This window comes from Lissotriton vulgaris, unplaced genomic scaffold (assembly GCF_964263255.1).
Source record: "Lissotriton vulgaris unplaced genomic scaffold, aLisVul1.2 SCAFFOLD_936, whole genome shotgun sequence".
Lineage (NCBI taxonomy): Eukaryota > Metazoa > Chordata > Amphibia > Caudata > Salamandridae > Lissotriton > Lissotriton vulgaris.
In genome coordinates this window covers 474,317-501,548 of record NW_028251257.1, presented here as the reverse complement: position 1 = coordinate 501,548, position 27,232 = coordinate 474,317, and the positions used below count along the sequence as shown (strand labels likewise).

Below are 27,232 nucleotides of genomic sequence, written 5' to 3'. Positions count from 1 at the left end.
CCTATCGATTTCACATTGAAAGGATCCAGAACCACATGGCTATCTTCTTTAGACAAAACAGACTTTATTGAAAATACCAGGTTAACTCCCTCAGGGATACAGTGACATGAACAACGACAGATGTAATGCTTTAATACCTCATCTATATCTGCTAGGAATTAGGAGTATAGACCAGCTACAGGATTAGGTGTATTGGAAACTACTAACCTGATTGAACAAACAAAACTGTAGCCCCATCTAGGTAAACAAATAAAATATGTTCATGGAAATAGAGAACGAACCAGCTTCGGGATCATGAGTTTTTGAAACAAATAACTTTATTGAATAAACAAAACTGCAGTCCATTCAGACACACATTTTATTATATCAATATTATTAGAAATGATCACAACACCCCCTAAATCGCGGGACAATCAAAAAATGTTGATGCAAGAGAAAAAGTTCATCTAAACAGCGGCATAGTATGGCACATGCAGACAACGAGTCCCGAATCAAGGGACTCCATTTTCCAACTTTCCCGATATGGCGTGCGAGTGACGCAAGACACCGGCGACTCCACGATGGGATACTGGGTAAAAGTAGACCACCGCCTTGGATCTAGTCACCTGGCAGCAGTCTGCGAGGAGATATAGGTAATCCCTTGTTGCCCTGTCTTTGAAAGAAGTAAGTTGGTATGAATGGGAGCTAGAAAGCGGATGAATGAAAAAGCACTATAAGAGGATTACGGGAAAGTGGTTTAGCACGCCAACACAGGCAATTACAAATGAGAGTCTGTAGAGGATATGACTAACGAAAACAAGTAAACCAGTTGATTGAACATCATTTTGACGGCCAATACTGACATTATAGTTATCACAGAATTAACTGGATATGGTCTCTGGCGGAAGCATACCCCAGACAAGCCTGAATGAAGTATGGTAACATGACAAAACCCGACAACTGAGTCACTAGAAAGTGCCCGCAGGTTAAAAGAATAGATGTAAAATATGAAACCGCCAGCACAAATCCCCCCTGCCAGAAGCACATGCAGCGGTATGAATGATTTAACAACTAGCAGGTGGATTGGTACATGGAGGTTGGCTCTCCCTACTGGCTCAACCAGTAAAGTAACAATAATGCAAGTATGGAATGAGGGGATCACTAACTGACAAGTGGCATCACAGTTTTTTCTTAAACAAATTCAATAGACTACCCACCACTTGTGTCTTTTATTCCCCACCCCCACCCCCACCCCCATATTTTCTTTTCTTTTCTTCCCTAATAAGAGTGTGACTACAAGACGGCATCGCCCACAAGAACCGCATGACCCTTGTCTTTATTAACTTGAGGGTAAGATTTTTTTTATTTTAAAGCATGTGTGCGACACTATATAGGTTTCCTGAAATAATCATTACACCTAGGACATATATCCAAAAACCAGGTACAACCAAGGGGCCTATTACGATGGTGGGCGGACTTTGTCCGCCGGTCCGCACGCCACCATAACAGAACAGGGGACCGACCGACGAAGTTGCGGTGGTCCAGCCAGGCCAACTAGGATGCACCCCCCCACACTGGCGGGAGCATCCTCGACATGAACATTGCGGCTGGTGGTGCTGTAAGCAGCACCCACCGCGTGACTGCCACCTTGTGCATGGCACTGATCGGGGGTAACATGGGAACCCCCAGTGCAGCCACCCACACCCCCCACCCAGGGGGCCCGCAATGGGCCCCCACGGTGATTTCCTGCATGCCTTTCCATGGCGGAGTCCCTGCCATGAAAAGGCAGGCATCCTAATATGGATGGCTGTGCCTGCAAGGCACCACCACCATATCCAGTGCCTTTTCCGCCCGGCCGGCAATCCGACCAGCAGAAAAGCGGTGGACTGTCTTCCCGTCCACCGCGGTGCCCCTTGCTATACTAATATGGCGTGGCTGAAACTGGGTCCTTTGGCGGGGGGTTCACTACCGCCGGGCCGGTGGTGGCGATCCTCACGCCATCATAATAGGGCCCTAACTGTCATTAGAAATTTGAATAAGACAAGATAAAAAAAACATTCCACACTTCACTTGGGAGCACCACAGCCACCATTTTATTAGGGATATAGTTAGTGTCAAAAGTGATAAATATAAACAATTTGTTTTTGATATTGTCACAAGAATTCTGGTAAATGGACATTTTCTAGACCTTGAACGTAATTCAGGATATTCACCCAGTAAAAATGACACCTCATGTTTGTCTTTTGATTGTCATTTCTGTCTTGCAGAAAAACACCTCTGGGCATCTGACCAAGACAGGTGAGAGCTGTAGGCCTCACAAGTGTGCATGGTGTGCGTGCACATAAGAGCAGGGATACAAATAAAACATATCCCTAACGAAGGCCCCAGACACGATCGGGCTCTTGGAGTGGGCCGAAACATGCTGGCACATAGGGTACAATTGAATGAGTACATTCAATAAAATCCCACAACGTTTTGTTTTATTTCATACCCGGGGTACCCTTTAAATAAAGAATAATCTTTGGGTATACCCAGAGGTATTTTTAAACCACCCTTCTGTATCCCTGATTATCCAGTTTGACTTTATCTAAGAACTCCCATTATATCTATGGTCGAGTCTGCCCTGGTGGTACCACCTTACCACGGTGTGGATAGGCGTCAATGATGAAGCATATCACGATAAGTGAGTGAGGCGTCTACTCCAATATCATTGAACACTGTAGAGGTGCTAACTAATATCCTGAGGTAGAGGAGGTTCCTCCTTACCTCCCCCCATTTGAAATTCTCTAAGAATGTCAGTTGCTCTTGAGTATAAGAAACCTTTTTATGCACACTTTAGGTGTGCCTCCCAAGGGCTTATTTGCCTCTGTACCCGCATCGGTAATAGGGCACAGGTATTGAAAAAAGTGATTCAGTCATTTCCATTCTGCCAAGCCCCCACACAAACGAGGGAGTGCCCTCTCAGCAGAGCGCTGGTGTTACATGTGCGCTAGTTCTACCAGTAGTACCAAAGGGGCTGCACAAGCATCAGCAGCCCCTTCAGTAATACCATAGTGCTCACAAAGTAGCCACACATGCTTGTGCCCCGAGGGCGCTATGTGTAATACAGCCTCTGAGTTCTATACGCATTAACATTATTTTTCTGTAGGGCGCAAGAGGGCGCACTGCGGAATGGCTGCCTTCTGAGACAGCTCCACAGGCCAAGTCCGCAATGCTTTAAAAAAGATCATTTTGCGGACGAAAAATCGCCCTACGAGGACTGGAGCAGGCATCGGAATGCTTTGACTCTGATACGAGCGAAACATAGGGCTGTGTTAACGTTGCTGCAGCCAAGAATTCAGCGGTGAAAGTGATGTGCCTGGCGGGCCGAGACCTGAACAAGATGGCAGCGCCCTGATGCGAGGCTCAGTCAGAGCGATGACGGTAAAGATCTGAGTGTGTAATGTGGCAAGAGCGTCGGAGGTGCAGAGGGATGCGGTGCCTATGTTTGGGATGAGGACCGCGAGGTTCTGGCACAAAATGGCGGTTCGTACTGACGCGACTGTCACTAGAGTCTTACGGCGTGCTATGTAGCTGCAGATATCAAATAGAGACGCACTAAAAGAGCCTGCTCCCAAGTATCGGCACTGCTATTCACAATGCTGCTACTGGTACAGATGGTCCCGAGCACACAAATTGTAATAAGCCCACCCGCCACATAAATACAGGATCCCGGAGGCGTGAGATGTCACTGCTCAAAAGTGGGCCGTGTGTCGGGCGTGTATAAACAGGCAACCCTGCAGCACATCGTAATTAGGAGGCTGTCAAACTGAGCGTGCAGAGGGCACTGTTGCCTGTTGAAGCGGTAGATAGTGCACACAAGGGATTCCACCAAATGCTTCTATCCTGAGTAAGAGGTCCGGTCGTGTGCGGATTCCCACGCTGCAGTCCTGATCATCGTGGGCCCTCCTACAGAACAAACTTGTGAGGTGCCTTTAGCCGGGTGCCTTATCTGGTGGAAGAACCCGCCCTCACACGGGCACCTCACTGTATCTAAAGCACTACTGCTACTGACAGACATCTGCGAGCCCTGCCGAGATCTGTCTGGAACATAGCAGCAACTGTGCAAAGCGAGGTGAGGCAACACTTCTTGGCCCTACTGAGGACAAGTAGAGTGCGCACACAGATCCCTAGCCCCAAGGCCGAAACCAGGCGCAACTCCACGACCCATTGTCGCCCGCATTCTTAACTACAGAGACCGGGACACCATTTTGAGGCTGGCTCGAGAGAAACGGAACATAAATTATCAGGGCAACGCGCTGGAGTTTTACCCAGATTTCACTGTAGCGGTCCAACTGGCGCGCAAAGAGTACAGCCCGCCAAAAAAGAAGCTACGTGAGTTGGGGATCGAATACGCCATGCTCTACCCTGCACGGCTGAAAGTGATGCATGAAGGCCGATCCGCAATCCTCCAAACACCAAAAGCAGCGCAGGACTTTCTGAAGCAATTCAATCTCAGGGGCAAAGAAAGGAACCGTGATGAGCAGAACCAGGATTTTGAATTAACAGTTTCTGGCGTGGTAAGGAGCACAACATCCCTGAGTTCCAAGACTGGTAAGATATATTGGTGATATGTTGTTAAGACAGTGAACTAATGACACTCTCAGTCTGCAACGCAGGCCCGTAAAACTTGGAGACATTTGGAGTCATTCATTCCAAATTGACATTATTACCCTATAAACTGTCAAGAATGCACTGGAATGTACTTGTATCTGATATTGTGTCTATTTGGCTCTGGTGGTTGAGTTCGTGCATAGAGATGACATCTACACTGGATGATAAACCCCTTTTTCTTACATTGCGCTCACTGCATTGACTCTGGCTATGATAAATGGTAGTGCTGTAAGGATACACTACTCTAATACAAGTTCTACGCTATAATTGTTGACTATGTTATGCATGTGCAGCAGGGGGACAATAGTAATATCCGGTGGGGCGCTGTATTGCGCGTGTTATCGGTGCTTAACAAAGGGTATTGTGGTTACACACCTGTCCTCGCCTTCAAGCCTAGTGTCACTGGGCACTGAGTTCTTTGTGGGGGGATGTGAGTACAATTGGGCGGTTGGGTATTACTTGCATTGTGTGTGTACTTCTGACATTCCTGCTGCCAACAGTTGCACTTAGGTCATGACTAGTCCGCATAACTAATGAACACCTCGCCACATCCATTATGTTGGATGCAGGTGTGGGCCCCAGGAAGACCACCCAAGTGGGTGCTCCCCAACCAAAGTTTTGTTCTAATGTTTTATTCTGAAGGGGTATGTCTTTGGCATAGTTGGGATGCTGAAGTGGGTGGGGGATGGGGGGACGATGTTGGGTTTTGTTTTACAGGCCAATACACTTGAGAGGCATCGCAAAAATCCAGAGTAATATTACAATGTGTAACACTATTACTTCTTTTCAGACAAGCATATGTGATATGCATGCCATAAATGACATGTTGTACTGTTCAGGATGTTAAGGTCTATTGATGTCCACTGAGAAATTACAGCCGAAACATTTGAATCTGCTAACTTGGAATGTTAGAGGGTTAAATAATCCGAAGACGATTCGCAAAATCTTTGCGTACTTCGACAGGCTAAAGGTTGACATTGCTCTCCTCCAGGAGACAAACATTCCCCCTCACGCAACCAATAATATTGGCCGTAGATGGGCGAAATCAATGCACAGTTCAACCTATTCCTCTTATTCCAGGGGGTCCTCATCTTAATAAGGAAACGCCTGAATTTCAACATTACTGACGTCATCACGGATCTAGAGGGACGCTATGTTATGATAACAGGGGTCATCAGAGGGCAAAGACTTGCTTTAATAAATACATATGGCCCAAATATAGATGACCCTGACTTCTACCATAGAGTGTGGCACAAACTTAACGATTTTCAGGACATCCCTTTACTTTGGGGTGGGGATTTCAATATCGCTCTTCAGGACGACCTAGACAGGTCTGGGATATCAATGGAACCTCACAAACGGGCATTAGCTTTTTTGAAAGATATAATGACCGACATGCACCTTACTGACATTTGGAGGGGTCGTCACCCTGGGGGTAAGGGGGCCACACACACATCGGCAGTGCACAACAGTTGGTCACGTATAGACTACTAGCTAGGCACTGACGACATAATACTCTGGGCAAGCACTGTCACACACCTAACTAGGACATTATACGATCACAATCCGGTATTACTTTCAATAACTATACCACATTATGTACCGCCACCTTACAGTTGGAGATTTAATGCGAAAGCATTGTTAGACTCAGAATACACTGACACTATTCATCACGCCATAACTGAATATTTTGACCTGAACGCCCCAACCACTGAGGACCCGGGCCTATTGTGGGATACTTTCAAAGAAACAATCACGGGGGTCTGTATCAGTACCACCGCTGGTATCCTTAAAGATATAACAACTTTCCATGTGGGAAGACAGACTGCGAATGTTAGCGTGAGACTATGAACGTACACAGGATACCAAGTTGCTAGGGGAAATTAAGACTATACTAACGGAATAACAAACATATGTAGATGATGAACTAAAATATGTAACGAAACGTCAAATAGAGTGTTCCCACGGGGAGGGAGGTAGACCCGGTAGGAATTTGGCAGCTAAAATATGCACGGGTCATCCCCCACAAGCAGTCCGAGCGATTAGGAACACTGAGGGGGTTCTAAGGTATGATGCACAGGGTATACTGCGGGGATTCATGACAGCATATGGAGAATTATATACCTCACAGCCTACTGCCACCGCAGAGGAATTCATGGAATATCTAGCTGACGTGTCAATAGCATGGCTGTCAGATGTGCAGAGAGAATACCTATCACTACCCGTTACCGTCGAAGAAGTCATTGCAATTATTAAATCACTGCCAAATGGAAAAGCGCCGGGCACCAATGTTTTCAAATTCTATAGCAGATCAATTAGCACCTCATCTAGTGGAATGTACGGGGATGCTCACGATAAACAACTACTCCCGCCAACATTGAGAGAAGCCATGTTAATTGCCCTTTTGAAGCCGAACAAAGATCCGGAATACTGCGATTCCTGTAGGCCCCTGTCCCTCATCAACGTAGATACGAAGATTATAGCCAAACTGATTGCTACACGCCTACAACCATTGATGATCAATCTAATCCTACTGGACCAATCGGGGTTCATTCCATCACGAACGACGGCCCATAATACTAGAACACTGTTTGCACTATCACATTATTTAATCCCTAATACCAAAGCTGCTGCAGTTTTATTTGATGCGGCTAAAGAATTTGATTCCATAAAATGGCCGTACTTACACACAGTTCTACAAAGAATGGGTTTCCCCCCTATATTTTTTACAATGGGTGAAAATGCTATACACCGCCCCAACTGCACTTGTTAAAGTTAATAAATACATATTGGACACTATACAAATTACCAGAGGGACACAACAAGGCTGTCCTCTGTCTCCTTTACTATTTGCAATTGCGCTCGAGCCACTGGCGTGAAAAATTGGACAGGGGCACCATTATTCAGCGCTTCAATTCCCACAGAGACCATTGCATATCTTGTTATATGCAGACGACATGATGTTATATGTCCGTGATTCTGCGCAACATTTAAATCCTCTGTTGAGGGAATATATAACATTCGGGCAATAATCAGGACTTAAAATAAACTGGTCCAAATCCCTAATCATACCATTAACTGATACCACATGCCAGCACGCCATAGATTATCCATTAGAATGGCAATCGGAACCAGTAAGATATCTGGGAGACTGGTTCCACCGGGACCCAGAAATTGTCATCCGCACAAATTATGGTAGAGCAGTCAGTGCAAAAGAGGACAAAATTAGGAGGTGGAACTGTTTGCCATTATCTTTAGCTGACCGTTTGGCCATTGTGAAAACGGTAATCTTACCTAAGTTTCTGTATCTGTTTAACAACATTCCAATCAAACCACCGACAGCGGTGTTTCATCGGATTTCTACCATGGTATTAAACCTGATATGGGTGGGTAAACAAGCCCGGATTGAAATGCGTGCTCTCACACTGCCCTATTCACAAGGGGGGTTTAAAATTCCTGATTTTTTTGCTTTATTACTTATCTGCACAAGCACACTACACACATTTTTGGTATCATGAGGTCCCTTACCTTACACATGTCGCAATCGGAGAGGGAGATGCGCTTCCCATACCACTGACGGCTATCATAACACACCAACGAACCCCATTGCACAATCGAGATATCAGCACAATAGATGCGACAAATAATGCCTGGCACACAATGGGGTGGAAAGCACATAAGCTACCCCTGTACGCTGCCTAAAAGCCCCTACACCATCACCTGGAACTCTCCGTCACTCAGGAAGAAGTGGGTGTATGTTAACTTAAACAATTTGGCAAAGATAACATGGGTGACCTATATCACGTAGGCTAGTTTAGGTCCCTTGATGATCTCTCCTTCATAAGCAATCAAACACTGCTCTTTAGATTCACCTATCATAGGCTGCAAGGGGCGATAAAGAAACTGTATCCATCATACCCCGAGGAGCCACAACAACTGTCCTCACTGCAGCTATTGCTTACTAGTCTCACATCGAAACACATAGTATCTAGACTGTATGTTAAACTGCAAGAGGATATAGCAGGCAACACACACAGAGCACTAGAGAAATGGAATGCTAGTCTAGACACTCCACTAACAGAAGAGGAATGGACCATAACCTGCACACTCACAGGATTACTAACGCCCAATGGGAACTTAAGTATCTTACACTATAAATATCTTCACCAGACCTACTATACACCTGCAAGGCTCCATAGATACGGCATATATACAGATTCTAAATGCCAATTATGTCATGCTGGAGTGGCAGATTTTATACACCTCGCATGGCCATGTCCAAAGGTAGCGGTATACCGGGTAAAGGTGATAGAAATGTTGAGTGCCATGATAGATATTCTCATTGAATGCAATGCTCGCACATGCCTGCTGGGTCTGGTGCCTGATGTACGTGCCACCAATCGTACATTTTGCGTAATTGCACTACTCCTGGCTAAACGTAGAATTTCAATTGGCTGGAATGGTAGAAGGGCCCCTAAAATTAAACAGTGGCTTCTGGACCTAACGTATTGTAAAGACACCCAGCTAACTTATGAGGAGGAATTACCTGCGGGCTCCAGACCTAGAGATTACTGGAAATATTTAATTGAATATTTAAAACTGTACCAAGTTGACTAACTGCATGTACTAGCTACATCACTGTGAATGTATATATGACGTATAATGTACTATTGCCAAAACTGAATACTGGATGTTGTTGTGCAACGGTCTGTATGTTTATTCACTGTTGACATTATGGGTCCGATTCACAGAACTAATTTAAGACAAAATCCTAAACTTACTACTTTTGGTATTCACAGAAGTTAGGATTTTGTCTTAAGTTTGTCATAAGACAGATTTAAGACAGACTTAAGACAGACTTAAGACAGACTTAAGACAAACTTAAGACAAAATCCTAACTTAAGTCTGTCTTAAGTTTGTCTTAAGTCGGTATTAAATCGGTATTAAGCCTGTCTTAAGACAAACTTAAGACAAAATCCTAACTTCAGTGAATACCAAAAGTAGTAAGTTTACGATTTTGTCTTAAGTTAGTTCTGTGAATTGGGCCCTATATGTTGTGCCAGAGGAGACTACTGTATCGGAAAATTTGCGTGTTTTATTCCTTGAAGTTTTGTTAACCAAAGTCGAATGCATGTGATTTGGGCATTTATGGCAATTATGCTGCAAAGGCTGCTGGGTTTTTCCTGACCTCATTCTCCTCTTTTGGACCTTTCTGGAATGCGTTAAGATTTATGATTTAAGGTTTTGCCTTGATGTTGTGCAGTTCGGTGTAACTTGGTGTGGCTTCTAGAGCCGCCTTCTTTCAGCCTATGGATGTACATCAGGAAGTACACTAGATTACCCTGATGGCCTGGATAGAGATTCATCTGTACAGGATTGTGAGGGCACAAGCACGGCTAACTACCAGTTTTTTGTGACTTTCCAGGCTTCCTTCATATTTGTTCTCCTTGATTTTTGCCCCCTGAGGGGGATTGCACAGCATTGCTGGGGTTTTCAGGCGATTTTGGCTACACCCTCCTTGGGACGCTTGCGGATAAAGCCAGAGTGCTGGGGCAATTAGGACGCAAGCTGCATTGACCACTAGGCCAGCCGCTTCTGCACCATCAATGTCCGACCACGTGTCAGCTCGCATATGTCGGTTGACTCGCTCCTTAGACCCAATTGCCCGATTGCCCAATTGCCTCCAAACTGTATTCTTTCCTTTGGGTTGGCTTACCCCACTTTTCTAATCTTTTTTTCAAACACACTCTATTTGCAAATTGTGGACTAGCATATCAGAGGTAAGTCTGGGGCTGCAGATGCGGGCTGTCTTGAGTGGAGGAGAGGAGCAACTCAACAGGCTGCCATTCATGGAGTCGTGGTGGCTATTGTCTACCCAAGTGGCACTTGCTGCCCTCACTTGGGGTGCTGATGGACTGGGATCAATCACCTCACCCTGCCGCAGCTACCTATTCTCTGCTGCGTGGATGCCTGTGATGCGGTGGGCTGGGCTGCGCACGAGATTCACAAGGCCAACAGGCTGGTGAGTTAGTGGGAGCATGGCAGGGCACCGCAGAACGCTCAGGGGAACACCAGTGGGTGCAGGGCCGAACTGGGAACAGAAACCAGCCCTGGCAAACTGCTCAGCCTGCCCCCTTTCGGGTGCGGGGGAGTGCAGCCAAGCAGGTTGCGAGGGACGATTTTGTTACAGGGGGGATATTGATGACCCCCGGTAACAAAAACGGTCCCCCAGGGGCCCAAAACCGCCCCCCACTCGCGCGACCTACCGGGGAAACTCCTGGTGCCCGCTATGGCCAGTCCAGCCTTGGGTGGGTGCCTCTCCTCATGCCACAGTACATGTCTCTTGGCTCATGCTGGCACCTGCTTTCCTGTTGGCTCCTCAGGGCAACCACTGCCTCTTTCTTTCCTTATGCTTTGTCCTGTTGCAGTGGACTGCTGGAAGCAGGATGCCAGCTCCCCACTGTGCCACAGCTCTCCGCCGGCTGTCTACCCGTGATTTGTGGCTCTCCATTGCTGGCGTATTACAAATTACTGTGCCACCAAATGAAGACTTTGGGGTCTGCGAGGTCGCCATGGGTTTGACAGCAAGGACGGGTGGAGTGCTAGGTTGCTGGTTCCAGTGCCTTGCGCATTGTGGCACCTCGCGCTTCCTTTCCCGCCTCTCGACAATTGATTCTCTACTCTGCGAGACGTCTCGCGGCTAACATTCAACGCTCTGCGTTCTTGACCACTTATGCTTTTCCTCTCACTTCCACTTCAGCTGTCGGCTTCATATCAGCAAAAATCAAATATATTACACACACTCACTTTAATTGAAGTCATTGAATGTGTTCCATTTTAATTTCAATCATGCACCCATTATACTCAGTGGCATATTTATAAGGGGATATTGCCACCAGAACGTCAGTTTTAGCGATGTTTTGGTGCGATACGCCCTTCTTCATATTTACAAAGCGGCGTTAAGTCACTTTTTGTGGATGAATGCCATCCTGTAAATAAGTCCCCTCTACACTTAGGGGCTTATTAGGATAGCGGTTTTTCCGCATCCTCTGGGCCGGCGGAAGCCACCGCCGGCCCGGAGGATACGGAAAAACCGCTGCGGACCCACCAGAGACCCACCGCTACATTAGGATGGCTGGTGGGTCCTGGTTTCAGTCCGCTGTTTTTCCGCCGCGGTTGGCTTACAACCGTGGCGGAAAAGCTCTAATATGGAGGCGGTGTCTCTCAGACACTGCCTGCCATATTAGGATGGATTAGAAAACATGCTTTTCCGCGGCGGCTTTTCTGCCGTGGAAAAGCATGTGGTACTTCACTGCAGAGGCCCGTTGCGGGCCCCTGGGTGAAGGGGGGTGGGGGGTGCACATGGGGGGTACCTATGGTACCCCCCAGCATTTGTGTGCAGAAATCGGCAGGCACCGCACGGTGCCTGCCGCTTTCTGCACACAAATGCAATGTGTGCATTTTTACCATTGCGGCGGGTGCAGCTTGAAGCTGCAGCCGCCGCAATGGTAAAAATAGAGGATGTGACCGCCAGGGTGGCGGTCACATCCTAATTGCACTGGAGGGACCTCCGCAGGCTATGCGGAGGTTCCCTCCTACTCTGGGGTCGCGGACGGACGCAAGTCCGTCCGCGATCCTAATGGGCCCCTTAGTGTGAAAGGGGTGTGCAGTGGGTGTTGCTGGGGCATTCCACAGCAACACCCATTGTTTATGACCCTGCCCAGATTTACAAGGAGGTGTAAATCTAAGGCAGCACTAAAAACTAACGGCATGCAAGAGCAGGCGTTAGAATGGTGAAATGAGGGGAAATACTTCTATTTCTCCTCAGTTTTGCTTTTTCTATGTGTTGTGCATTCTGCAGCACACATAGAAAGAGCAAAATGCCATTACGATTGTTTATGTGCAGGGAGGTGTCCCTTCCTGCACATAAACAGTCATTAAATAATGACAGTTTGCTACTTCAATGTAATAGAAGTAACAAACCACCATTAGTGACCCCTACATAAACATCATTGCTTGCAATGTTGGCACCCTTGCACTATGGTGCAAGGGTGCTTGCGTTGGCACTAGACAGCTAAATTGAGTACTATGGAAACCACAGGTTTCCGTCACATTCTTGTGAATATGGCGCATCCCTGCATTTTGAAAATGTCAGAGTGCAGCGCTGCCAAATTTGGCACATCTCTGTGCTCCGACATTTTCTCATAAATATGCCCCACGGTGTCACAATAATTCCATTTAGTGTCATTTGATTTCAGCATATTATGTTTTTTTTATTAATCAAATATTCATTTCAATCCATGTCTCATTGAATTCAGTAATTGTTAGCACATTTTAGTAATTTTATTGTATTTTAAATATATTAAATTTACTTGTAATATGTTTCTTTGACTTAAATGCATGTGTTTCATTTAAAAGTGTGTCATATGGGAGGAGGAGCTACGCGCCGGACCAAGATGGCCGCGTAAGATCTTGGCTCCGCCATAACTGTCCCCCAGCCCCAGCATCCTGACCGATATCCTGACCTTGAAGCCTGGTGAACAAAGGAGGAGTAAAAGCGGCACAACTCCGACCTTCCTACGACATTGGGGGCCGGAGATTTGAGCTCCGTAGTTTGCGGCCTGTACCGTGCCTGGAGCCAGGGACTGGAGTAAAAGAGCCGCCGCGGAGTGCAGCAACATCAGTGACTCGGGCCGTAAGTCACCGGCCATGTCAAATCTGCCATGAGTTATGACGGCGGTCCGTCGCCGCGGCATGTACGAGGTGGAGGGAAAGGCAGTGGTGCTCTAGGAAGAGTCCCCCCCCTTGCGCTAGCTCTCCGCAGTGACCGGGCAAGCACAGGAGCCTTGGAGACGCTGCCACTCCGGTGCGGTCTGCGGGGCATCAGCGCGGGCCGGCAACAGCCAGTTCCAAAGGGGGACCGGGGGTGAGTGACGGACCGTTCCCCCCCCCACCATAATACCCCGAGGGAGCAGATACTGCGGGGTCGCAGACATCGGCCTGTGTTGACTGGAACAGGCCAGAGGTGGAGCGCGAAAGGTTGGAGGAGCCTAGTTGATGGTCCAGACCCCCCGGTGGCTATTTCTAAATCATGAACGGCCGCAGAACTATTAATTAAACCGGGAGGAGGTGGCGCAGAGACAAGGATCGGAGAGCCGGCCCGGGTTCTTACCGCTGGGGGGGTGGCGGAAGGAGCGGGCCCCTCCCCCTGATTGGAACCTCTATTAAGAAACAGAGCCCACACGTGGGGAGCCATTGAGGGTCAACGGGGATGACAACTCCCTGCAATATCATACAGACTGGGGAGACTAAGGAAGTAACGGGTCTGAATTGGCACAGAGGAGCGCTTTGGGCCACCCAGTGAACATTGTACAGTTAATCCCAGAGATCAGGTGGTCAAGCTGAAGGCCTGTAACGTGCAAACTGACTGGCGGAGGCTGCAGCTGGATCCAAGGGTAACTACCACTGGTGTGCGCTGAGAGTCGATCTGCTAATGGCGACCAAACCGGACACCGATAAACATCAATACAGGACAACTAAAGGATTGAGGCAAGTCCAGACCAATAAACTGGATCGATATACCCTGTCCAAAGGTTCTCCAACAGATTCTAGGCACACCATTATGGTGGGACGAGAGTCCTCGGGCTCAGCTTCAGACCTGAGTCTGGTTCATGTAATGGCAGCTATAGATGGGGTCAAATCATCCCTGGGGCAAAAAATTGAGTCACTGGAAAATAAGCTGGACACAGTCTCCATAGAAGTAAATCTCATGCGCGCGGACCTCACCAAAGTTAATGAATAGGTCAAATCACTGGACATTAGAGAGCCAGTCTGACGGATGATGTGGCGCAGCTCCAGCAGGAAGTGCGCAAACTCAAATCTTCCCATGAAATGGCTGAGCGTAAGCTGGACGAATACGAAGGGAGAGCCCGGTGCAATAATATCCGCATCTTAGGTGTGGCTGAAAAATCTAAAGGCTCGGCCCCTGACTTGTTTGTTGAAGACCTTATTCTAACGCATCTCAAGCCCAAGGGTTTTGGTAAATTCTTCCCCATCGAGCGCACACACAGGGTCCCAGGAGGGCGGCCAAACCCGGTGCACCCCTACGCCCGATGACCTGAATTTTAGGTACAGAGACGCTATCCTGCAAGCAGCCCGACAGGAACCCTCCTATGCTATGAGAATGCCACCCTCTCTTTCTTTCCCGATTTCACACAATTGGTGAAGAATTAATGCCGGAACTTCCTCGCAGTCAAGAAAAAACTTAGAGACAAGGGGATAAAGTACGCCATGATGTTCCCAGCACGTCTGAGGGTGGAGGTTGAGGGAAGAGCATGTTTTTTTGATAATCCAGAAATTGTGTCTGACTTGATCGACAGCCATCCACCTGGTGGCTCGGGGTCACAGGACCGAGGTGGTGAGTAAGCAGCACAGGGGCAAGGTTGAGATCCAGCACCTATGCTCATGGACTAAATGCACTTTGCCAGGTACTGGGGAATGGGACCGACGTTAGGATATCTGACTATCCTCAGGGTGAACCAAACCAGTAATACGTAATGTGAGCTTCAAGAGACAAATTTGTTTGAGTTGATACAGGTTGGGGGGGGGGGGGGTGGCGGAGCGCCGGCCTCCCTCCTGTTTACTACCTTTAGTCATATAGTAGATTTAGTGTGTAGGGCGACAGGCACTCTGCCACTTGGGGATGGGCGAACACCGTGAGCAAGGGTGCAGGGAGGGAGGGAGGGAGGGGGGAGGGGTTTGTATTGACTTTCATTTTTGAGTTTGTATTGTTTGACTGTTTGTTTACTTCAACACCATCAAGGAGCAGAGCAGAGAAGAGCTGGGAAGTCTTCCACAGAGGCGAGATGTCGAGGGATAGACAGAGATCAGGGGTCAGAGTGCTCAGTTGGAATGTAAATGGGCAGGGGGACAAACTAAAATGGGGCATGGTCAACCAATTTGTTAGAAGGCATGCCTCAGATGCGATCCTTTAACAGGAAACCCATCTGATTGCGAACAAATGTATGGCTTTGCATCGGGAGGATATAAACTGGTGACACTTGCGGGATTCACCTCAGGGTCGAGGGGAGTAGGCTTACTGATCAAAAATTTGTTTCCCTTCACGATACAAAACACATGGACAGATAAACGATGAAGATATATAGGGGTCTCGGGCCAATGGGAAGGGAAGGTTGCCAAATTTGTTTCAATATATGTCCCCCCGACCTACGGACGGAAACATTTACGGACCTCGGAGCAATTTTCCTGACCCTTCCGCTAGGTATTCTGGTGTTGGAAGGTGATTTCAATGCTGTTATGTCCGGGGATTTAGATTGACATCCCCCACGGGAGATCAGACCCGCTCAGAGATGGCTCCCTGAGTTTGTAGACACAGTAGGTCTAGTGGATGGCTGGAGGATACATAACCCTGATACGCGAGTTCAAGTTCAAGTTCAAGTTCAGCAATTTGTATAGCGCACTACTCACCCATAGGGTCTCAAGGCGCTTGTGTGAAGGGGTGTTTTATTTATCGAATAGCCAGGTTTTAAGTTCCTTTCTGAAGGAAATGTGGTTCTGTGTGAGGCGGAGGTGAGTGGGGAGAGAGTTCCAGGTCTTGGCCGCCAGGTAGGAGAAGGATCTTCCTCCCATGGTGGATCTGTGGATGCGCGGAACTGCGGCAAGCGCTTGGTTGGAGGATCTTAGTTGTCGAGAGGGTGTGTAGAAGGACAGTCGTGTGTTGAGGCATTTGGGTCCTAGTTTGTAGAGGGCCTTGTGAGCGTGGGTGAGGAGGCGGAACGTTATTCTCTTGTTGACGGGAAGCCAGTGGAGGTCTTTCAGGTGGCCGGTAATGTGAGCTTGGCGAGGGATGTCTAATATGAGTCTGGCAGATGCGTTTTGGATGCGTTGAAGTTTTTTCTGTAATTTGGTTGTGGTTCCGGCGTAGAGGGTGTTTCCATAGTCCAGTCGGCTAGTGACCAGTGCGTGGGTGACTGTCTTTCTTGTTTCGGTAGGGATCCAACGGAAGATTTTTTTGAGCATGCGGAGTACGTTGAAGCAGGAGGATGAGAAGGCGTTAACTTGTCTGGTCATCGAGAGGGAGGAGTCTAGGATGAAGCCCAGGTTGCGTGCGTGGTCTGTAGGTATGGGTGCTGTGCCCAGGGCCGATGGCCACCATGAGTCGTCCCAGGCAGAGGGTGAGGATCCTAGGATGAGAACTTCCGTTTTGTCAGAGTTAAGTTTTAGGCTGCTGTTTTTCATCCATTCGGCTACTTCTTTCATGCCTTCATGAAGATTGGTTTTGGCGGTGTTAGGGTCTTTGGTGAGGGAAAGGATCAGCTGGGTGCCGTCAGCGTAGGAGATGATGTTGAGGTTATGTTGTCGCGCGATGGATGCGAGTGGACTCATGTAAACGTTGAAGAGGGTGGGACTGAGTGATGATCCTTGTGGGACTCCGCAGATGACTTCGGTGGACTCTGATTTGAATGGGGGGAGTCGGACTCTCTGGGTTCTCCCGGAGAGGAACAAGATGATCCAGTCCAAGGCTTTTCCTTGTATTCCGACGTTGTTGAGGCGTTGTATGAGGGTGCTATGACAGACTGTGTCGAAGGCGGCGGAGAGGTCGAGTAGGATGAGGGCAACTGTTTCTCCGTTGTCTAGAAGCGTTCGGATGTCATCTGTTGCTGCAATGAGGGCGGTTTCGGTGCTGTGTTTGGCTCTAAAGCCGGACTGTGAGGGGTCGAGGGAGTTGTTGGATTCAAGGAAGGCGGCGAGCTGGCTATTAACGGCTTTCTCAATGACTTTGGCAGGGAATGGGAGGAGGGAAATGGGGCGGTAGTTCTTAAGTTCAGAGGGGTCAGCTGTGGGTTTCTTCAGGAGGGCACTGAGTTCTGCGTGTTTCCAGCTTTCTGGGAAGGTGGCGGAGTTGAAGGAGCAGTTGATGACATCACGGAGATGGGGTGCGATAGTGGAGTCTGCTTTGTTGAAGATGTGGTGGGGACAGGGGTCGGTTGGCGAAACTGAATGGATGGAGTTCATTAGGCGGATGGTGTCTTCCGTGGTGATTGGGTTCCAGGCGCTAAGGTTGTTAGGGAGCGGTTCGGGTTTGGGAGTGGGTGGGGTGGGCTGATCTTTCGGAGTGTTCACAAAACTGTTATGTATGTCGGCGATTTTGTTGTAGAAGAAAGAGGATAATGAGTCGCAGAGGTCTTGGGAGGGAGTAATGTCGTTTGAGGCTGCAGTGGGGTTGGTAAATTCTTTGACGATGTTGAAAAGTTCCTTGCTGTTGTGGGCGTTGTTGTCGATTCGTTCCTTGAATGCTGATTTCTTGGTGGATCGGATCAATTGGTAGTGTTTGCGGGTGGCTGCCTTGAAGGTGGTCAGGTTGTCAGTGGTTGGGTTTTTTCTCCATGTTTTTTCGAGGGTGCGGCATAGTTTCTTAGAATTCTTAAGGTCATCGTTGAACCAGGGGGCTTTTTTGCTATCTTGTTTGATCTGGTGTTTTTTTAGGGGGACTAATTCGTCAGCGCTGCGAGTGATCCAGTGTTTGAGTTCGGTGGCAGCTTCGTTTGGGTTTGATGAGAGGGATGGAGGGTTTTGGTTGAGCGATGTGAGGAGTTGGTCGGTGGTGATTTTGTTCCAGTTTCTTCGAGGAGCCGGTTGTGGGGGGTTGTGAGTCGTGGTAGTTTTGTAGCTGAAGTGGACACAGCTGTGGTCCGTCCAATGGAGAGCTGTGGTATGATTGAAAGAGATGTGTTTGCTGGAGGTGAAGATAGGGTCGTGCGTGTGTCCGGCTAAGTGGGTGGGGGTGTCAACAAGTTGTTTGAGTCCGAGATTGGCCAGGTTGTCCAGAAGGGTGGAGGTGTTGCAGTCGTTTTTCTTTTCTAGGTGGAAGTTGAAGTCTCCCAGTAGAATGTAGTTCTCGGAGGGGAGGGCGTGTGGGCTGATGAAGTCAGTGATGTCTTCGTTGAATTGTTTACGGGTTCCTGGAGGCCTGTAGATGAGGGTGCCTCTGAGTGTGGTCCTAGGGTCGCTGTGGATCTGGAAGTGGAGGTGTTCGGCGGTTGTAAGGTTATCGTCGGATCTGGTCGTGATTTTGATGGTGTTCTTATGGACGATGGCGATGCCGCCTCCTGTTTGGTTGGTACGGTCTTTTCGAATGATCTTGTAAGCGTCCGGGATGGCTATGGCGATGTCTGGTGATGAAGATGCGTTCATCCAGGTTTCTGTGAGGAAGGCGATGTCTGGTGACGCAGTATCGAGTAGGTCCCAGAGTTCTGTGGCGTGTTTGTGGATCGAGCGGGTGTTTAGCAGGATGCATTTCAGGTGGTTAGAGTTGAAGCTGTGTTTGAAAGTCGTGGATTTGGTGTGAGTCTTGCTGCAGGCGAACTTGCAGGAGTGGCAGGCGAAGGGACCGTGGGTACGTCCTGGGGCAGTTTCGTAGTATTGTGGTGTGCGTCCGGGGATAAGGGATAGGAGGGTGGCGGCGTCAAACGTTATGCGGGAGGAGTGCGGTTTGCGGGGGACAGGGGGTCTGGCGCTGGGCGTGGTCCAGGCGCGGACGGGCGTAGACGGGCTTACCTTTGGCGCACCTTTGGCGCGCATGGGGCGCGACCGCTGCGCATGAACGCTGCGCAAGAATGCATCTGTCATATGCGGATAGTGGGAGGGGAGGGGCGAGGGAGGATCAGCAGGGAGGCGGGGTGGAGATCAGGGGAAGGAGGCAGGACAACAACAAACAAAATGGCAGCAAGCAGGCAATCTCAAAACAACACTGGGGCACAATGTAGGCGAGCGCGATGTGAATGGCGGTTGCGCAAATACAATATACAATTACAGGCACTAATACTATTTCAAGCAGCACAGCACAAGAACTGCTGTCGCACAAGTGCACTTAGGCAGTCGAGCGTAACGATCTAAATGGCCTCGGCAGATTTAAACAGTAATGCGCGGCAGGCGGGGCAATCTAGCTCTACGCACTAGCTAGATTGACTGTGCAGGCTCAGGCAGAGTGCAAGATAGGATCTCAGTAGGTAACGATACCGGTTGAGGAGGCTGGGAGCAGCTTGTGGAGCGGCGGCTTCTGCTGAGAGCAGGACGGTAGCCCCCATCAACCCAGGGTATCTGAAGGATCCGCACACCCGTAGAAGCTTAGTCAAATTCACAGATCATTACCTTCAAGAAAACAAGGACTCAGTGGGCTCCGCACAGACAATATGGGAGGCTTATAAAACGGTTGTCCGGGGAGAGACGCTCTCCCTGATAGCGGGAAAAAAGAGGGCGCGGAAGGCTGATCTGGAAAGAGCCCTGGGCGGTTTCCCTGGAGGGCCTTCACCTCCTGCGACTGAAAGAAGATGATTTTCACAGTATCACTAGGGATAGAGCCAGGGCGCAGAGTAGAGAGGTCCAGGACAGAGTTTATGAACTCGGAGACAAAGCAGGAAAGCTGATAGCGTGGCGGGATAGACGGGAGTGGGCTTCTCGTATTGTGCCTGAGATAGAGGGGCTTGATTCCACTCCGATAACAGACCCACAGGCCATAGCGGACGCATTTGCTGGCCACTACCGTACAGTATGTACTACAGCCGGAAGGTTCACGGAAGAAGAAAATGCGGAAATGTTAAGAGATATAAGACTCCCCATGCTCTCTGACGAAAACAGAGAATACCTGGATTCCCCTATAACTGACGACGAGGTGGCACAGGCAATCCGGGGAGTGAACTTAGGAAAAGCCACAGGGCCCAATGGTATCCACATTGAATTGTATAAACTGAATTCCAACAAACTGGCCCCCTATTTCTGGTCCATGTTAACGGAGAGTAGGGAGAAGGAACTGCTTTCATACAACGAACGAGTGGCAAACCTAGTGGTCATATGCAAAGACGGTAAGCCAAGAACTAGCTGCGCCTCCTATCGGCCGATATCACTGTTAAATGTGGAGCCCAAGGTCCTCGCCAAATTATTGGTGACACGTTTGATCAAGTAATCCCCACTCTGGTGCACCCAAGTCAGTCGGGCTTTATGCTGCATCGCGATACAGCCCTTAACCTACGTCGACAGCATGGAATATTGAGTAGAGTGGCCACCATACTGGAACCGGCAGTTCTAGTATCGTTAGACGCCACTATGGCGTTTGATATGGTTGAGTGGCCCTATCTGTTTGCGGTCTTAGACAATTTAGGTTTTGGGCAGGAATACATTGGCTGGATTTGTCTTCTCTACTCCGGCCCGATGGCCCGGGTGGTCGTAAATAATCATAAGTTCCCGGATTTTCAGCTTAGTAGACGTACCCAGCAGGGATGCCCCCTGCCTCCGCTTCTTTTTGCATTGGCAGTGTAGCCATTGGCAGCTTGGATCAGGCAGGCTCGATCCATCCGTGGATTGTGGTGGTCGCCGGATTGGGAAGACAAGATCTCACTGTATGCAGATGACGTTCGATTGTACCTCACAAATCCTAGAGGTTCATTGATCTGCCTCCATGATGTGCTGGTAATATTTGGAAGGTACTCGGGATTTACTATAAACTGGCTCAAAACGGTGGTCTTCGTCCTACAGGGTGAACCGCCTATAATACCGGGAGGTTGCCCGATGCAAATTGCGTCAGAAGGGTTCCGATACTTCGGAATCTATGTGACCCTAGATTTGATACTCTGTTATGCCTGCACTCTGGATCCGCCTCTGCAAAGACTCAAGAATGATGTTGCGCATTGGAGATCTGTTCCTCTATCCATGCTAGGCAGGGCGGTCCTTTTCAAAATGATGGTGCTTCCACGTTTCCTATATGTACTTCAGAATACGATGGATCCAGTTCCAGTGTCCTATTTCAAAGCCATCAAGAGTCTCCAGAGACAACTCTTACGGTAGGGCAGACCGCGTATAGCATTCTCCAAATTGACCCTAAACTGGTATTGATGGGGGAATTGGTCTGCCAGACTTAAAGAAATACTACTGGGCGTCTCAGCTAGCAGCAATCAATCACGGGATCTATGGGCAACCGGATGACCCGGGTTATGCCATGGACAGATGGCTGCTCCTGGGGGTGAACTATACTAGAGTGCTATACGCTAAACCCCGTAGATACCCGCTGACCGGACCTACAGCACATGCCGTACAAGTATGGCATACTGTCACCAAACACCTGCAATGGGAGAATAAACGCATGCTCACCACACCACTGTGGAGCTCGGAGAAACTGGGTAACCTTTGGAAATCCAAGAAGTTCGATAAATGGGACCTTATAGGGATCTCCCGAATTAAAGACATCTGGGGGAAGGAACGGTACTACCGTTTCCAAAACTACAAGCGCAATAAAAATTATCTGACACTGAGCGTTACCGTTACCTTCAAATCCGCCATGCATTACACACACATGTGCCCAGTGACACGTCACTCCCGGAAGCCTCCCCCCTGGAGGATAGAGTCCTCGATGGGGATCTTCCAGAAAATACAATATCCCTAATATATAGGAAGTTGATTAACAACATGGAAGATCCGTTATTGGACCTCAGAGGGATATGGAACGGAGATGGTCTAGAACTTGACGATGAAGACTGGCATGAGGCGATTTCCTCCACACGAGTGGTTGCAATCCCAGCCAGGCTGAGGTAAGTGCAGCTTAAGATATTGCATAGGGTCTATGTAACGGGTCCGGGCCTGGTTCGCATGGGACGGGCGGAAAGTGGAGAGTGCAGACGGGGGTGTGGGGAACTAGGAACATTTATACACATACTGTGGAACTGTCAACAGATAGAAAGGTACTGGACAGACATTCATCGCATACTGCGATCTGTATTGGGGGTGGACATGAAGCCGGAAGCTTGAAGATGCGTATTGAATGTCTGTGAGCCTACAGATCTCAATACATACACCACGCAATGGGCTACTCTTGCATACATGATCGCGAAACGTAACATCGCACAGCTGTGGGGGGCCAGTCAACCGCCCCAATTGGGGAAGTGGAAGGAAGATCTAGACTGGTGCATGTACAGAAAAAAGTCAGTGTTCATAGCGAGGGGATGCCCTGGGAAATGGATTAAGGTATGGGGAGAGTGGAACCAATATACAGGCGACATTTGTCTCCCGCAAAGCCTTCAGGTGGACTCAGACACTCTTGATACCTCTTAAACTGACTCATGTATTACTTGTGATTTATGTTGCATAATGTGAATGGTCTCTGTGATGGACGGCGCAGTCTGATTGTATCTAATGTGTTGTGATTTGGTCGAACTGTTTAATAAAAATAAATATTAAAAAAATAAAAGTGTGTCATATGTTTTAACCTGTCATTCAATTCAACCTGTGCCATTTTCCTTTCAACAACTCACACTTGTTTCTAATTTTGTCAAATGTTTTTCAGTGTTTGTTCTATTCATGTTGGAATACATCTGATGCAGTTCATTGAGAGTCATATGCCAGATAAAGGCGTATGGCATTATTTAATTGAGTGTTGTTTATAATCCTTTCAGTTAAGGTTCTCTCTGATTGGTCTTTATTTTACGGTGTGGCTTGTTATATTGAGTGTTATTCCTGGCTATGAATATCATGTGCATAGAATAGGCCCAAAAAATGTTTCATGGAATAGAGTAGAATAAAATGTGATACGACAAATAAAATGAACTGCAATGGAAGAGGAGAATCTACAATGTTCGCTTGTGACCCATTTCGAGGGGCAAAGCTTGTGACAAGGAAAAACCAGCAAGATAAAGTTAGTATAAGCATCAGTAGGTTTAGATCACAGGCCTCAGTGCAGTTAGCCCAGAACCATGAAGGTAGTGCTTTTGGGATCAGTGAGGCAGTCTAGAAAACTTTTGCATTGGAGGATGTAGCCACAATTTTGTGACAGGATTGGCAATTTCAAGAGCGGTATAAAAAGGCTGGTGTAGAGGGAGCTGGCTAATGTGACAAACAAGGACCCCCTGTTAAGAAAAATAATCCGTAATACAGGGAAATAAACAATGCGAAAGAAATAACCTGGTTTCAACACACAATTAGTGAGGGAAATTGTATGAAGAGCACACGACCAAAATAATTAAAAGGTTGAATTACATTTATTGTAAGTATAAATTCATTCATATTAAAAACATTGAATAAAAATTCATGATACACCAGCAATTCTATAAACAACTTAATAACACAATAATCATGTACATATATCACAGTTGCAGGAAAGAAATCATAATTAGGAAACAAACAAAATTAAACTATATATCACAGTTACTTAAAGGAAATCCTAAAAAAAAATATTATTTTTTTTTTTGGTGGCAAACAATGTAAGTCGACGCGCGTTTCGGCGTTGTTGAAAACGCCTTCATCAGGAGCCACAAAAAAAGCTGAAAGACATATTAAAAACAGCATTAAAACCAAATTGTTACATTCTTAAGTTTAAATTTGACAGTGAGAAATGCGTCCTCAAACTGCCTTCAATAGTGCTTTCATAACAATAAACCCTACTCGTGTAGCTAACACATTCAGCTACACAAGGTACAAACTACTAGTTCTATATTTGAGCAGTGGTTAAAAGGGGGATAGCCTAAATTCACAACAGCGCTTTCGGTTGAGATGGGAACTGAAGTTTCTATAATCAACTCCAATAAATAGTTCAATTACATATACAGAGAACTGGGCTCTTGTCTGTCACCCATAGAAATCAGGGCGTCTGGGCCGGCTTCCATAGTTAACCAGAATACTCTTTGTGAGTCCCTCATCAAAAATCACTATCCATCTAAATAGATGGTAGAGGAGATAGAGTCCTGAAAATGCAATTCTACATACTATATACATTTCCACTCCTTAATATATGGTTGTAGTTCACTGTGGTTTAACAATCTATTTAGTAATGGGAATAACCCTGGTTCAAAATTCAGAAAAATATATTGGTATATCTCTGTATTTACAGTCATGCTGTGGGGTCCAGACAGGTATAAGTTATGTATGATCTTATTGTGAACTATGTCTTACCGTAATGATATGGTACTAGCAAGGTGTTTCGAAAAAGGTCTCTTCAGATGTGTATGAAACTATCTTGAAGTGACTGGACTAATAACTTGTATATCTCAAAGCTGAAAATAAGCACATAGAGAGATTTGATCAAAAGATGGTATCCATAACAGCAATCGATAAAGCCCTTCACTATGTGGACCTGGTTTAAATGCAGAGGTGAGCAAAGGTAGTCCCATATCTCTGAATTAATTAATAGTAACTGGGCTCGAAGTGTTTTTTTTTGTGTCTGTATTATAGTCGGGATTAAGGTAGATTATTATGATTTATTTAATTTTAATCAAAAGATAGTATCCATAAGAGCACTCGATTTCCTTTAAGTAACTGTGATATATAGTTTAATTTTGTTTGTTTCCTATTTATGATTTCTTTCCTGCAACTGTGATATATGTACATGATTATTGTGTTATTAAGTTGTTTATAGAATTGCTGGTGTATCATGAATTTTTATTCAATGTTTTTAACATGAATGAATTTATACTTACAATAAATGTAATTCAACCTTTTAATTATTTTGGTCGTGTGCTCTTCATACAATTTCCCTCACTCCTTGTGTGTTGATACCAGGTTATTTCTTTCGCATTGTAGAGGGAGCTGGCAACAGTTAGATGTCCTCTGTGCTAGATCCCAATTAAGAGTTGGGCAGTAACAGAAAATGATTTAATATGTGAAGGGTTTGACAAATCCTCTTGCCAAACTACCTCTGGCACATGATCTCTAAGGTGAGAATCTTTCAGTGGCGGAGGATACTCCAACTGAGGACTTACCATCCACTTCCTCCGCAGAGGGCGAACTCTGCCATTGAACTGTAACGCAGGCCCACGATATATATGATTTTAAATAATAACAGTGCACCAAGTAATGAAGTATTTTGCTCCATTGTCTCCGTGTACAGGGCACTGCACCCAAAGGCACTGGGACACGGACATCGGGGAAGACCACTCAAAATCAGCCTCTACACCGGCCGAGGGAGAAGACGACACGCTGGGGGTCCTCTGCAGTCAGTTCTAGTGAAGAAGGAGGGATGGGCAAGTTCATCCACAGGAAAGAGGTATGTCTTTAAACATGCACTAAATAGGATTTTTTATATTGCACCGTCCTGGAGCTCAGGACGTGCAGCATATAAGTGGTGCCATGCATTTAAACGTGCGTCATCATTAGTGAATCTGGGATATTCAAAATATATTGCAGACATGTATACAAGAACAATATGGAAAGCATGGAGTTTTTATTTCTATTCTATTTTTAAATATGTTTATATATTTTTTGTCAGAAGACAGCACATACAACTCTTTGATGGAGTAGCAGTGAATCTGTAACTCACGCCACCTAGAAAGAAAAAAACGGAAGAAAAGTGCCACAAATAAACAAGCTTTGGCAAATGCAATAGGTCTCGCCTTCCTGGCCTATGGCTTTGGAAATGCTTTTTGCAGATGCTGTGTAGCATCAGTGAAAAGTTGCCATGATGTGACAAGCGCATAGCAAGTATGCATCATGAAGGTACTTGTGCTGCACACATGTATCACCATGGTTGTCTCCACCTACTGATTAGCGTGGGTGCCATTTCTTTTTTTTGAATACTGATCCAAGAAAACAGATGCATTTTGGCTTGGTAAATAAAGAAACAGTTACCAGCAAACCCACTTATTTAAAAGCAGAGCAGCTGGGCAACAAATGGTGGCTGCGGAGCCCTTCAACAGATTTTTTCTTATTACCACACAGGGTATGTGAGAAACATAGAAGCGGGTTGGAAATAAGCAACTGCTAGCTGGCAGGAAGAGAAATGTCAGGTGGAATTAAATATTGTATTAAAGTAAAGTCAGGAAGGAGTAAGCAATTTGATACAGTGGGAGTAAGACAGTTCATCAGAGAGCACGTGGGGCTGGGAGCTCAAAAGCAGCATGTGAGGGAAAGAGCAAAGAGAAAGAAATCAAGCAGGGGGAGGAGGAAACAACAAAGGATACAGCTAGATTAGACAGCCTGGTTGGTCAAAATGTGATTTGTCCAGCTCTTCTAAGAACGCCGTCCTATATCTTTATTAGCTGAGCGTGCCTGCTGTCAGTGTGCCGGTCTGCTGACTGCTTCAGTGTACAATGAGGTACTCTGATTACGGGCACAACAAGCAACCTTGTTCATTGACACTTCCCACAACATTCTCGACCTTCTGCTCACACCTAATTATTCCATTATCAGGATTAATAGGTTACATAGAGGTTGGGGAGTTGTCACTGCCATCTTCAGGAACTCCCTTCACTGAAGGGAACTACCCAGTAGCTCTTTCTCTACATTGGAATGTCTTGCTCTGAAACTTCATGTGCGGAACAGCACCCCAATCCAGATTAACACCTTTTACCACCCACCAGGTGACAACTCCACCTTTACTGAGGAATTCATTGACTTTGCAAGTGACCAATTGTCACAACGTGATAAACTTATCTTTCTAGTAGGCTTTAATCTTCATTGGGGCAGCTTGGAAGAGTTGGCTGCCAACCAGCTTACCTCATTTATCCCCAGAAATGAAAATTTCACAACACAGCTCTACACCAACATACTCCAAGGGGCTCAACACTTAACCTTATTATTTGCAAAGATGACCTACTCACAGTAG

General features: G+C 46.9%; 1 protein-coding gene across 9 annotated transcripts in view; it reads left to right on the top strand.

The window, feature by feature from the left end:
- LOC147662964 (uncharacterized) overlaps positions 1-27,232 on the top strand; it is a 299,084-nt gene that overhangs the window by 121,142 nt on the left and 150,710 nt on the right. For all 9 annotated transcript variants that reach the window (XM_086950752.1, XM_086950753.1, XM_086950751.1 and 6 more), the window contains one exon: positions 25,520-25,675. In XM_086950752.1, the coding sequence (XP_086806878.1) occupies positions 25,520-25,675 (156 nt within the window). The remainder of the gene's footprint in view (positions 1-25,519; positions 25,676-27,232) is intronic.